Below are 14,766 nucleotides of genomic sequence, written 5' to 3'. Positions count from 1 at the left end.
TGGAAACCCAAACAATATCCTGGCTGGGTCTGCATAAATTTGCAAATTTGGACAGGCCCTCAGTTAATTTGACCTCATTCCTGTTTCCACTGGGAGTGTAAACAGAATTGCAGAATCTGTCACTCGCTCTTGAATTTTCTCAAACAGCCAATCAGCAGCCAGTGTCAGACTTAACAAAATGTACCGCCGTGCTGTTGGCGTTCACAAACGAGCGGAATCGAGCGTAGAAGAGTCTTCAGTGTAGGCTACGAAAGTGTCAGGGCCCGTCTCCATGGAAACGAAGGCCCGATTTGAAGGCTAGATTGGAGGGCGGCAAGAATTTTGACATTTGTAGGAGTCATGTCAGAACTTACGTGATGTGGGCGACAAATTCAGTGTTTGGACGCAGCCATTGTACAAAAAACTAAAATACTTAGTAAAGTCTGACTCATCTTTGGTTGGCTTTATTGTCACTGTTTCATGGCAGGCGTTTGTTATCTAGTGTAGTTGGTCCTTTGGACATTGGCCTTCAACATTTTTGGAGAGTGTCTTTAAGGCAAATAATACAGAATAAGAACTTTTTTAATATATTTAATTTAAAAATTAGAACTCCATTATTCCTACACAGTCGCATTATGAACACATTTAATCCATTAGGCAAACACCCATTCTAATTAATCACGCAGACACACACTCCATCTTCTCGAATAAAAGCAGAAAGGTTGTTTATTTCCTCCACGGACATTCACCGCCTTCTCCACAGGAAAGGTGGACTCAAAATCCAAATTACAAGCCCAAACTGTGAATCCTAACGCTCCTTTTTTTGGCGCCCGACATGTTTCCAGGGCATTTTGCAGATGCTCGAAATAATCTCCAATGCTTTTGCTCAATCTGCTCTGAGGATGGGCGAAATAAATACTTTAAACTAATTAATGTAGCACCAGCTGTTCCTGGCTCTTGGCTGGCATCGCTTGAATGTTGATGGGAGGGGGGGGTGGGGGGATTGGTAAGGGAGGGAGGGAAGGCAGCTTGTGCACTGTTCTTCCTACACACAATCACAAACGAACACTGAAGTCCACATTCCAATCTAGAGTGGCACTCAGCGAGCGTACATTTTCACCAAGACTGAACTATCTTGATTTGGATCTGTTCCAGTTTTACAATCCTTGAACTCACTGAGACTGAATCAACAGCACCTCTGCTGGTTGCAGCAGAGTAATGCCATTTTGCTTGAAGACACAATTCCACAATTTCAAAGATAATATTGATAGCAATAATATATTTATTAAATAAATACATTGACAAAAAGTGATTAAATAAATAAAAAAATAAATAAATAATGAGACATAAAAAGTACACTAACCCAAATGCAAACAAAAAAGAAAACTTACAGGTAATGAATTTCACAATGATAATGTTTTTTCCATATTATCCAAGACAATATCCAAGGATATTATTTTTTTTTAGTAAATAAAAAACCATAAAACCGACGTTATTGAAAATGTAACCGTTTTTTTGCACTTGCTTAGTAACAATAAAATCTAGTTACATGATTTCTAAAATTGTACGTATGGTTTCTTGTGTGCCTATTGAACAAATAATATTATTTAAATAATAAATAAGTATTCTTACAAACAACAATAATAATACATTGTCAAACCTTCATTCATTAAGTTCATAATCAATTATGCCTTGAAAATCTTCTCCATGTAAGGCGGACAAAAATAACATGGTTGATGTGTGCGCCGTCTTTTCCTCCCCACCCTCTCCGTCCTCCTTACGAGGCTATACGGCAGATGGTTCGGTTATATCCCCGCGTTTCGCGATGAGACGAGGATGATGTCATTACCGGTTTGACAGACAGTCGTATGCGTGCCAGCACAAAAGAAGCGCGAGCCTCACGGGGGTCAAGGCGTGCGAGCCTGTTTGTGATTTTGTTATACACATGACATCTCTTAAATGGGGGAAGCTGGGATTTATGTCCATCTTGATAGTGTTTAGCCCCCACGCTGGAATGTTGAGGAAAAGCAATACAAAGGAATCTCACAGGGGCCACTGCAATGTGTTTATTAGACTCCAGGTGACGAGAGGAGAGGAGGTAACTTCTATTAGGACAGTGGAAGTTCGATGATCAAACAAAATCGGACCACCTCACGGGCTTTCCTCTTTATATGTTCTGCTGTAGTTGCTTTTTCACTAGTGAGACACAGAAAATGGATGGGTGGATGAATACTTAATCAAGTTTAACTTTGTTTCCAGATGATAACCTGATGTGCACGCCAACAGCGAGAGACAGCTACGAGCGGTTGTCGTTGGCTGGACCGACTCTGCCTCCCGGCTTCCCCTCGCCTTTCCTCTTCCCGGACGGCCTGTCATCAATAGAGACCCTCCTCACCAACATACAGGTAGAATTTGTCATGCTGCCCATCCATCCATCCATCCATCCATCCATCCATCCATCCATCCATCCATCCATCCATCCATCCATCCATCCATCCATCCATCCATCCATCCATCCATCCATCCATCCATCCATCCATCCATCCATCCATCCATCCATCCATCCATCCATCCATCCATCCATCCATCCATCCATCCATCCATCCATCCATCCATCCATCCATCCATCCATCCATTTACAATAGCACTTATTCTAAGTAGAATCTAGTAGGACTGAAAATGAAATGTACATTTTACATAATAACTAAATAAATTGAATTAAAATGAGGGAATTGGTTTAAAAACAATACGATATTAAAAAATATTGAGGTAAAACATTGCAAATACGTAAATCTGTTATATATTATATAATGTGCATGTTTGCAGGGCCTGCTGAAGGTGGCCATCGACAATGCGCGGGCTCAAGAAAAGCAGGTTCAGCTGGAGAAGACAGAGCTCAAGATGGAGCTGTTCCGAGAACGGGAACTCCGTGAGACTCTGGAAAAGCAGCTGGCCATGGAGCAGAAGAACAGAGGTAAGCAAATCTGAACCAGTCCAACTCTTGTGGACATATGTAGAAATACACTTTAATATACATTTGATTTATTACTTATATGGGGAAATATTCCATTTATATTGTACAATACATTCAAGAACGTATTTAATGCCACTGTGCCCCCTCCATTTAGCAATAATCCAGAAGCGTCTGAAGAAGGAGAAGAAGGCCAAGAGGAAACTGCAAGAAGCTCTGGAGTACGAATCCAAGAGGAGAGAGCAGGCGGAGCAGACTCTCAAGCAGCCGTCGCCTGCCGACAGCATGCGCTCCCTCAATGGTCAGTAACTGAATAAAAATTTAATTCTGAAAGAGCACATTTGCCACAACTCATAATTACTCGAGCAACGTTTTTTTTCCCACCGGTGTAAAAAAATCGAGGTGTCAATTTGAAGGAGGCGTTTAATTGCATGACACATCTGGTGACTAATTGAAGAACAGCATGTCTTAGTTTGACTCTTTCAGGCTTTATCGTAAACGCTTTTGTAGCTGTTGTTTTAAGGTAGAGTGACTCCGAGCAACAGATTATTATAGCAAAAGTACGTCCCGCATTCGCCCGCAAGGCTCCGAGGCGCCGCTGCTCGTTCCGCGTGAGCGATGCGCCGGCACTGCTGACATTGCGGCGGCCGGACGCAGGCAGGATGTTTAACGGCGTTGATCTCTTTTCTGCCGCAGACGCTCTGACCCCTGAGATGGAGAGCGACCGCAGCAGCGGAAGAACAGATGCTGAAAGGACAATACAAGGTACAAGGGCTCAGATGAGACTATAAATCTCTTTCTTTTTCTTCTTCTTTTTCCACTTTCACACACACACACATTTAGAGTGCCCGCCGTTGGGCCATCGCTGTTCACCATCTGGGCCACCGTACTGGGTCAAGATCATCGCTTCCCTTTAGAGACAACGTAGGCTAATGCTTTTGGGGGAATAACACAATAGCCCTCAATAGAACTGAACAAAGCACTTTTACATCCTGGCATTACTTTAATGTTTTTCATCACAATGATGAACTAAAATAAGAATAACTTTAGTGCAAAAGAGTACCACTTCAATTCTTAACCTCACTAGCATTGTGAGGTAAGAATTTAAAATGCGGACAAAAATGAAAAAAAAAAAATGCCACTTCTCATTTCTGTTTGTTTGTATGTTAGTTAGCAGGTTAATCCTTCATTCGTGGAGAATAACTAAGATCAGATGGAAAGAACTCTACCGTTTGTATTCTGTTCTTGTTCCATTATGACTCAAATTGAAAATATAGAAGAGAAATCCCTGTTAAAATTTGTCAATACGATAGCCAGGACACTTCTCCCTGGTTCGAGGAGAATGATCTTAAGACTTTAAATCCATCATTTGCATTCTGATGTGGGGTTAAGAGATCCATCATGAGTGAATCAACAAAAATAGAAAACTCAAGAGGTTTGGGATAGACACTACCAATTTCATTTTGCATAGGGGCGAATGAACATTTACATTGTTTGTTTGTTTGTTTGTTTGTTTGTTCGTTTGTTTAGTTACCAGGCTAGTTTCTGATTCATGAAACTTAAGCATTTGAATAATATTGCTGTTGAAGAAAAACAATTCCGTTGTGCATCACCAAACAACAAATATTCAAATTTGCACCTAATTCTAATCGATTCTTACTTCTTTGCTTGTGTACTGCAGCATCCAACAAACAAAACCGCAGAGCTAAATCTATACATCGTGTCTTTATGTTTTGTGCTAAAATGTTGCTATCTGGATTTGTTCTCGCTGTAAATTTTGTAGTTTGGGCCTTATACCAGGAACAAATAGTGAGACACAAAACAAACACGTAACCCTTTCACCTCCACCAAGGGTAAAAGCATCTCCATGCAGTCAAAAGCACCAAACGGCGCTTGTGTGTGTGTTAGCTTTCTTTGCAGAAGCAGACGCGTTTGTTTACCGCTCAGGAAATACTAATGAGTCATAAAACCACCAAAAGCGTCGGAATCTCCCCTTTGGTAGCAATAAAAGAGGCCAAATCAATCCATTTTATGAATAAGCCTTGTGCATTTTTAATGCTTTGTTTGTTTGTTCGCCTCCGGGGCCGAAAAGGAGGGTCGGGGTTTTTTTTTTTTTTTTTTTTTTTTGGGGAAGGGCGCACACCGGTGATAACCTCAGTGGGCCGTCTGCTATCTGTGTTTACGCACACACAAAGCACCACGCTAAAACATCCTCAATTATCACGCCGAAGACAAGTCGCTTTAAGATGCCTCGGGGCGCGGGGGTGCACCTTTAATCGGAATTTGACGTGCAAATTGTTCGTCTCCGCAGAACAAAAAGTTTGATTTGTGAAAAGGGCAAACACATTGGAAAGAAACCACGACTCCTCTTTTAATTAAATGTCATTCATTCATTGTTTGATGTCAGGATTTACACGTTAAATGCAAAGGTAACGCATACATCCAAAATTCATTATAGAACCTTATAGCAAATTTGTAAACTGTCTTAAGATGAAGTAAGTTCTCATCTCAAAGCATTTTTTCCATTAAAAAATATCATCAAATCAACTTGCTTCAACTGTGCAGGTACAGATAAGTGTTCACATGGAATAATAAAACCAAGATAAATCAAAACTATTTCAAATGTTTCCTTTTTTATGTATAATTAGCCATTATGCTTGCAGCCATTATGTTATTTCAAAATGACCATAAAAACAGCAAATACCGTAATTTTCAGACTATAAGTTGCGGGGTTTTTTTCATAGTTTGGGTGGGGGGGCGACTTATACTGAGGAGCTACTTATATGTGATTTTTTTCAAACATTTTCCCAAAAAAATAAATAAAATACACATGCAAAAATAAAAAAAACACTTGCACAGTAAAGTCAGGTTCCATTGCAAATAAATAACTAAATAAAACACATCATTTTTTTTGCTTTGTGTTCAATTAGAACCATTTGTCTGCCACCCATGTCTCCTCCTGCGGTCTACTCTGCCAGCCTGGCTGTATAATTAACCTCCAATGGCAAACAAAAAAAAAAATGAGGTTGATAAATTACACAGAGAGGAAAATAAATAACTAAATAAAGAGGAAGGGGGAGAGCGACGTATCAGCAGAGTGAATGTGTTGGTATATTCTCCTACTAAGGGATTCAAGGAGGTGGGAGCAGGGGGGTAATGAGTGCGTAATTTTTAGCAAACTAATTATTTCTATTTGTCTTTTGTCACACTTCTTTAATTCTGCAATATGAACACAGTCGGTGTTTAATAATTGCTTTTTGCTGTGTTTTGAATGGCTTCCAAGAGGGAGCAAGGCTCTTTTGGCAGGTGGGCCAGCCCCACCACCAACACCGTCATGAATATTTTTGCTCTTTGCCATCTCCAAAGTTCTTTTTATGTCGGTGCCATCATTGTTGTTACGAGATTCAACATCAAAACAGTTCAACTGAAATTAAAAATTAAATGAATGAATCTCACTGAAGCAAACAATAGGGAGGGAAAAAAAACGGCTGTAATTAATGAATCCCTTAATTGTCTTCATAAAATATTTGCACGGGCATAATTTGCATAATTTACATGTATTAATTAATCTTTCAACGGATTTTTTTTAATGCTGAGAGAGGCCGAAAAAAATCCCTTTGTTTTATTTAGCATCTAATGAAATATGTATTCTTTTTAATGAACTTTTTTTTTTCAATCTCAATTTGAATGTAGAAATACTAAAGTTTTAACGCGTTTTAATGAGGCTATTTCGTAAGAACAAATTGTCGTGTGATTTTTCAACATTTGCGCAGACATTAGCAAATAAGCTAATATTTACCACGAGAATTACGCCTATAGAAAATGTGTAGCTGTATAAAAGGAGATATGTAAATATCTTCTTCAAACCACAACATTTTTGTGTTCCAAACGATTGTGAATCTAACTGAAACTCTTGTAAAATAACATTTTGGTATACAGTAAAAATTAATTTTCTAATTTAAGGATAATTTGAAGCTCCTATATGACTTTGTTGTCATGTCCTCCGTCAAGTCAAACATCCGACGTCGCTAAATGTCTTTGTAGGCGTTTTGTCTTGAGTATTGAATTATTTAGCCGCGCCGCCGTAGAGTCGGACGTCACGTTGAAGGCATTAACGTAGCGCTGCTCCGCCAGAGGAAAGGTAATAAACATCTGACATGCCTCCTGACAGACGCTTTTACCGCCGCGACATTTCCGAGATGAGCACGTTCTCGTAGGAAATGGACAAAGTGCGTTAGGTTAGTGCTGTCTGAAGGTAACTATCGGATGTTTTCATTTCTGGAGGCAGAACTTCATCACCAAGCAGTCAAATTGCTCGTGTCAATTTGGGTGCAAATCCTAGCATGCAACACAAATAACAAAAGTTATTATGATGGTTATTATTATTATATATTATATATGTATTTTTTTTTTCTGTTTTTTTTTCTTTTCTTCTTTTTTTTCTACCCAATTGTCTGTTGCCAGTGAACACGCTACTAAATTTTTATGTTGATGACAGTGGTACTTAAGAATTTAAGTGTAAAAAGTTTGAAAACTGCTACACTGGAGATTTGGAGAGTGTTGAAGTCTGTGACCCATCTCATCCTTCATCACCGATGGCGTCTTTGTGTTGCAGATGGAAGACTCTTCCTGAAAACCGCAGTGATGTACTAATAGCTAAGGAAACTTGGTGGGAAAAGGGCAATTAAAAAAATGGAAACAAAGGATCGAAAAGATTCTCCAGAGTCCATTTCCTGAGTGATTTCATTTTTGGGACAACGTGGAGCTGCTGCTTGAAGGGAATTCTGGAGGAAGGTGTGTCTGAATGTAGAATAAGACCAAGTTTTTTTTTTAAACCGGGGATTTGAGCTAGATTCGACCGGGAATAAAAGCAGCTTCGGGTCATAGATGTTGAGCACAGTCAAACGTTGGCACCAACTCATCCAACCGCTGTTTTTAATACCAGTGACATGAATTCGCCTGTTTTTATATTTCAAATTTGAATTTTGAGACCGAGAAGTCGGGGAAAAATTGTGAAAAAAATATCCAGATGAAAATGCTTTTTCTGAGATGACTACAGAATACAATCAAGTTTCCTTTCTACCATTGTTGTACATACAATGCTAACAGTCATAGGACAACTGGAGCAGATTGATATGATATGTGTGTATATATAATGTCATGCAGTAGAACTAATAGGCAAACAATACCACCGTTTATATAAACTTCTCTTTTTTGGGGGTTTGTTTTCTGTTGTATTCCTGAGCCATCAATCTTTCCAATAGCTGCCACTTTGTTGAGAAAGCATGCAGGCATGATGTAAATGTTTGTCCCGGAATTATGATATTTAATAATAAATCCTATATTGTGCTGAACAAACACGTAGGGTTTTCCTCACCACCACACAAAAAAAGTTTCGAATTGGAGACTTTTCCTCTTGTACGCTCGTACCGTAATCTTTGTAACAGAGGTGATATTTCTTGGAATTTTGCTGTACATTTTGGATGATTTTGAATCCTCAAAATCTGCACCTTTTTTTTCCTTTCTCATTTTTAAAAAGAGAAATATGAAACTCAAGAACAGTCCGTCAATGTTTGTGCAGACCTTTTCCCCCCCATGACTTTCCTGGTATCCCAATGGATAAAAAAAGTGAACTTTTGTCCCTGAAAGACTTTTAAACATGTGTGTATATTCTTATAGAAATAACCCGATGTCACTTTTGAGCGTATGTGTTCCAATCAGACAAAGAAGCTACCCGTGTGTGTGTTTTATCACTGATAACTTATATAGCTTCTTGTTTCTCCCTCTCAAAATCATCTCTTCATTGTACTTCCAATAATGTTGACAATAAAACCATGTGAGCGTGAGAAAGGGGGTGCGCCCTCTCTTTTTTCTATGTATGTACGGGGTGGGAGAGGGTAGCAAGGTTGTTTAAAAAAAAAAAATTTAAAAAAAATACAGGTATGCTGTGCTGTAGAAAATAACTGAGCATATTGTTCTATGTATAGCAGTGAAAGAAAATGTATACAAATAATCCTTTATCCTTTCGGAGTGTTTCAGAGATGCGCACCTTTGACTTCCGTATGTTTTTTTTAGGCTAATTGGCGACCCACACGGTATGTCAATGAGGGTGTGACCAAGCTGACTGTAAATAAATTATTCCCTGTGTTCTTTCAAGTGTATGACGCTGCTTGGCCAAAATGCATCACCCACGTTTCATACGCTCATCGTAGGTTCGGTTCTGTTTCATTTGAATTGGTAAAAGCCGTACAAGGTTCCTGATATACGACATTTCAAAGTTACTTCGCGCAGAGGCGGAAGGATATGTCGTTACGCGGCAACAGAAGTTACGCTCGGTGTTTTTCTATTCAAGTATTAATTGTAATGACTTCACAATATGTCAGCATTAGCACGACAAGTCGGCTTTATTAATGGCATTTCATGCACATGTGCTTAACAAAATTAAAAATAATAGTAATATAATAACTTTAATCTGGACTATAGTACTATATTTAGTCATATCTATGACTTAAGGGTTTAGCAACAGGTGGAAATGTCTTCTAGAACATCACAGCTATAAATTTCAACACATGGTCAAATCTGTATTGGGCAGGCTTTCAAAGGTCAAACTTAAAAACAAGAAAAAAGGATTCTCCTGATGTGTAGATTTTTTTTTTTTAAATCAGCATGAAAAATATGTTAATTGACCACAAAAAAAGCCGATTATGCTTATTTTTTTTCCTGTTGGCTAGTGTTATTTTACATCCACTTTTGTTGTATTTGTTTTCCCAATGACTATGTTTCTCATCATGACTAATTATTCAAAGTCCACGGGGACAGTTCCCGCTCTTAAAATGCACACGAAATATAAAATCGACATGGAGAGACAAATTTCTCCTGTAAGCATTTCTGAGTGAAAAGTGTCGACGCAGCATGCTGGGGCCCATTCCCATTTTGCATGCTTTTTAAAACACGGCTTTAACACAGCCGCTCGAATGAATAATTGACTGATTGTTGCATAATTCAATGGCGCATTGTTCACATTCAAGGACTGCACTATTTCAACCTTCTTCTTTTTTTTGAAGCAAAATAAGGTTTAAGTTTCAACCAACCTTGAAAGAGCAATATGACACACAGCGGGCGGTCAGTCATGAATGCCCCCCCAAGTGAAAAAAAAGTCATCCATTTAATGACTCAGTGCTTCACTTGCTTTTTGTACTCACGTCCTGTGTGCTGTGATATTATATTTATTTCTCTTTACGTGGTGAATGCACTCAGGGGGCCCCGCAGCTACATGTTTCATATCAGTGCACATTTTGTAATAACGCGACTCGCTCCAAATTTGACCACGAGGCACAAACACTTTAAATACCAAATGTGCATTGTTGTTGCTTTTTTTTTTAGTTTTTAGGGACATGCAACTCATTCCATATTCAAAGCATGTAACCCATTGTTTATTTGGTTTTCTCATTGAGACATCATCTACATCCATGTCACCCTGTGTGACAACACAATTTTGTTTCTTGGGGTCCTTCAAAGGCTAGCAAAGTTGAGCTTCACCTACAAGACAATGCTAAATTGGGAAAAATTCGACTTTAGATCTTTGAAGTGTAATGACTTATGGCGTAAAATAAAGCTGCAGTAAGTCATCGGATTTCCTAAAAACTTTCAGGGTTGATTTGCAAGGCAAGATCCCAATCGGTTTGAAAGGATTTGCATCACCACAATGATCAGGTGATTGACACGACGCACTGGGAAAAAAAACAAGTTTCAGGGGGTTGCACATGATTAAAATGTTTGGAATGATGTGATGTTTTCCTCTAGTCCTCAAAGAAAGAAACTGTTAAACACATTTTGATCATGTGCAACATTACAAATTACAATTGAGTAAATTCTAAAGATCGTATTTATTTGTTTTGGTTTTTCCAAATTTCAGGCAAGATATCTGTGGTCAAATACACTTCTATACCAGGATCCTTTAGTATTATTGTTCTGTAGTAGTAGTAATAATAATATTAAAAAAAATAAGTAAAAACGAATAACAAAAAATAACGGATAAGTTAAAATATTATGCTGTGTTTTAATTTTTTTTTAAATATAATACTAAATTTAACAGAAGGAGAATCAGAGGGAAGAAATATATCTGAAACAAAATTAGAAATGAAAAAGTAAATCATAAAATTACAATTAAATTAAAAAACTTACAATTCACTCATTTGTCAAAACGATAAAAACTAACAATCATTAAATTAAAGTAATATGCATTTGAAATGCTTTCATTAGTTAAATTTTGTATTTAATATCTGCTAGCATGGTTTTGACGTTACACTTATACCACATGTAAATTTCAAAGCCTACCACCCAATTAGTTATACATATACAATGACAAAGAAAATATTTTGTTTACATGACTATTAAAACGCCACGTTTGTTTCAGGCTTTAAAAGATCCCCATGTTTTATTTATAATCCACACTTTAGCCTCACAAGAGGTAATTCTCTGTTCAACGCTATTAATGTGGAGGCGGCGAGGTTGCACGTGTGCACATTAGGACGGTCTGATAGGCCCGGTGTCATCTAATCAGATGGACCATTATGTATTAGGCGAGGTACAAAACACTTTCATCTGACAAGGGCCACGGCCACATTACCTAAATTAACATTTTGCAAGCATGAACATGGAGCCGACGAGTGTGGGAGGAGGCGAAGGGGGGTCCGCCAGGGTTGGGGGGGGGGGGTGATGGTTGCAGCACTGTGGCCTGCGCTTAGACATTCGGCAGTAATTATTAATTTATGATTGTCTCTGGTCTTAATGAAAATGAAAGGCAGGCAAGAGAACAGGGAGGGATAATGTGGCGTGAAATTGAGTTTCATTTGTACAGGGGCCACCTTTTAACTCTGCGGAAATGGAGACGGCCGCGTCTTTCTCGTCTTCTTCGCTTGCTCTCGAGAGAATCCTTTTTTTCTTTTTTTTCCTGTCTATATCATTGACGCGACTCCTCCTTTTGTGATCGGAACCCTCTAACATCTCCATTACGCTCTCTAATAAGTGCGTCAACAACTGAGGGAATATTCTGGCATAATGTATCCTTAATATCAACGGGCTGTCAGTGAGACAGTAAGACCATTTGCGATTTGTCAACTTTGTTATAATCAAGTGTACAGTTAACCTAAAGGATTCATTTGGTACTTTTCAATACAGCTGTTTATGATTAGTAATATTTTTAAGAATCTATCCATCCAAAAGTGTATACACCCCTGTTCAACTGTCACATTTTTGTGACCATAATGAATCATATAATTTTTTTTTCATTAATGTGACCCAATAATTAGTAGAACGCAATTGAAGAAAACAAAAACATGAGGGGAAGGGTAAGTCAAATTAAAATTGTGCGCACCCACTGATAATTGGGGATGATTTGTTTAGAATTAACCAATCACATTCAAACTCTGTTAACACCTGCCACAATTTGAATGCCTCTGATTAACGTCCCGTTAAAGTTCAGATGTTCAAATAGGCTTTTCCTGATATTTTTGTCGTAGGTATCAATCAGAAGAAATGATTCAATGAAATTCGAAGGCATTATACTGTACGTCACACAACAGAGTCAAGGCAGTCTTCATTAAGTGGAGAAAATATGCAACAACAGTAACTGTACAAGCCTACAAAATTGAAAGGACAAGAAGAAAAGCGGTTAGGGCGTGCCAAAAGGCTGGCAGCAACACTGAAGGAGCTGCAAGGATTTTTGGCAGGTAGTGGCTGCTTAACAACCACCCATCTTCATATATTATGTGTTATGACTTTGCTCGGACAGAAATCTTATATTACGTAGCAAAACATTACATTGTGCAAAAACACACTTGAAATGTCCCTAATGCAAGTGGGATGCAAAAGAACACCTTACGAAGAAGCATGCTGGTGGAAGCATTTTTGATTTTATTATAGATGGAATGATCAACAAAAAAAATCATATATATATGTATGTACATATATATATATATATAGATATAGATGTATAGATGTATATATAAAAATGTGAGATTGTGTTTTTTGTTAGCATTTAGCAATAGCCATTTAGAGTAAAAGAGGAACAAATTGCTCCTCATCGCTTTTGCATTTGATTCCCGAAGCATCTATTGTCTCCTCCGCACACGTAAAAGCTAAACATGTAGGACTCGTCGTCACGGTGTGGACGAATGGTTCTGCACGGTGTTCCTGACAGCTGCGCCGCTCGTTGTTGGCCCTCTCTCTTGAGTTGTTTTAATAAAGTTGTGCGGTGAGCGGGAAGATTAATGGACGCGCGGGAAGTACGGCGGGGGTTGCGCGAGGAGATGCAGGACAGAGCGGGCCCACCGCCATCTGTTCCCTCTCCTTTACAGCTCTCTTAATGGAGAAGCAAAAAGCAAACAACACACATGTAGGCTTCACATACACACTCAACTAAACACAAAACATCACTTTATATGGCAGGGATGAGAGCTGCGCTTTTGTATTCCCTCTTGTTGGAAGTGCATGAACACGCCTGCTGCTGCTGTTGTGTATGTGTGTGTGTGTGCATGCTTACCTTTCAGCCATGTAAAGTTGGGCATGAGCCACGGTTGCGAGCTCTCCGCAAAAGAGGCAGCATGCGTGGAACACGAAGACGAGACGCGTTCTCCAGGCGAAACAGCACTTGGCTTCGGCTGAGACGAAAAAAGCGTAATCGTATTAAAGCAAAACGCCACCATTGTCGGCGAGAGAGTGTTTGTGTTGCGAATGCACGCAAACATGGATACGATGCATTTATGTGTGGTCTTATTGGGGTTTTACACGCTAATGACGGCTGTGCCCAGTGATGCCCACAGCACTTTATAGAGCTGTCTGCCTTGTTCACAATATTTACTATGATGGAGCTAAACGGCTGTGGGACTGCTTTGTATTCTTTTGTCGTTGTTTTTAAGCATGGTAGAAAGTCATTTCCAACATGACTGACTGCACGTGTCGAATCTAAAGAGTAAAAAGGTGTTTTAACGTTGGTTGCACCAGGTGTAAGGGTTAGCTGGGTTAAGTAGCAGATCATCTTTTACACCATGCAAGAAAGTCATTTTCTGTAAAGCTTCCAAGAAACAATCTATCAGTAGATGCTGTGTAGCTCAGCATTTATCAACTTTCTTGTGATTGTGAAAATAGAGGTGTCTCCTTGAGAGAAGCATTTCTTTATTCAGGGGGACAAAACATCTGGTGGTATTAAAGTCGGACATTTCTTTAAAATGTATAGCGCATAGCGTGTCACATTAAATGAGAGCACACGGCGTCTCTCTTTGTGCAGCAGTGAAGACATCTGTACGACATGATCAAGTTTCCTCTGTTAGTCTCAATTCAGTAATTGAGCTCGGGGAGCGGAGACGTGATGCGCACACTGAAGGGAGAACTGAGCGAGTGAAACACACCCAACCTCTCCCAAGACGCTTACTTTCCAATGTCTATGCACAGACACATGTAAAGAAAAGAAGTTTAGTCTTCGATTCGAATTTGGTCCCAGTACGTCCTTGGGTGGAAGTCGTGTCTAGTTTCCGGACTATAAGGCGCATCGGACTATAAGGCGCACCTTCAATGAATGGCCCATTTTAAAACTTTGTCCTTATTTAAGGCGCACCGGACTATAAGGCGCATCATTAATGCATCATGTCAGATTTTTAATCCAAATCATTTTCCATTTTATCTTTTTTATTTCGACTTCAGACGCAATAAATTACAATCACAAAATAATGATCCATAGTATTTTTGATTCATGATTCATAGCCTTCAGCGAGCCACTTATGATAAGGTTTTTAGGTGCGCCCTATAGTCCCGAAAAT

The 14,766-nt window shown here is 39.0% G+C and overlaps 1 protein-coding gene across 5 annotated transcripts in view; it reads left to right on the top strand.

The window, feature by feature from the left end:
• dachd (dachshund d) overlaps positions 1-9,106 on the top strand; it is a 105,499-nt gene extending 96,393 nt beyond the window's left edge. For all 5 annotated transcript variants that reach the window (XM_049728387.2, XM_049728386.2, XM_049728385.2 and 2 more), the window contains 5 exons: positions 2,239-2,384; positions 2,806-2,953; positions 3,108-3,251; positions 3,647-3,715; positions 7,566-9,106. In XM_049728387.2, coding sequence (XP_049584344.1) covers positions 2,239-2,384; positions 2,806-2,953; positions 3,108-3,251; positions 3,647-3,715; positions 7,566-7,603 — 545 coding nt within the window. In that variant the 3' untranslated portion in view covers positions 7,604-9,106. The remainder of the gene's footprint in view (positions 1-2,238; positions 2,385-2,805; positions 2,954-3,107; positions 3,252-3,646; positions 3,716-7,565) is intronic.
• Positions 9,107-14,766: the final 5,660 nt, after the last annotated feature.

Source organism: Syngnathus scovelli, chromosome 8 (assembly GCF_024217435.2).
Source record: "Syngnathus scovelli strain Florida chromosome 8, RoL_Ssco_1.2, whole genome shotgun sequence".
Classification (NCBI taxonomy): Eukaryota; Metazoa; Chordata; class Actinopteri; order Syngnathiformes; family Syngnathidae; genus Syngnathus; species Syngnathus scovelli.
The sequence above is the reverse complement of the archived record's forward strand: the minus strand, read 5'-3'. Positions and strand labels throughout refer to the sequence as shown.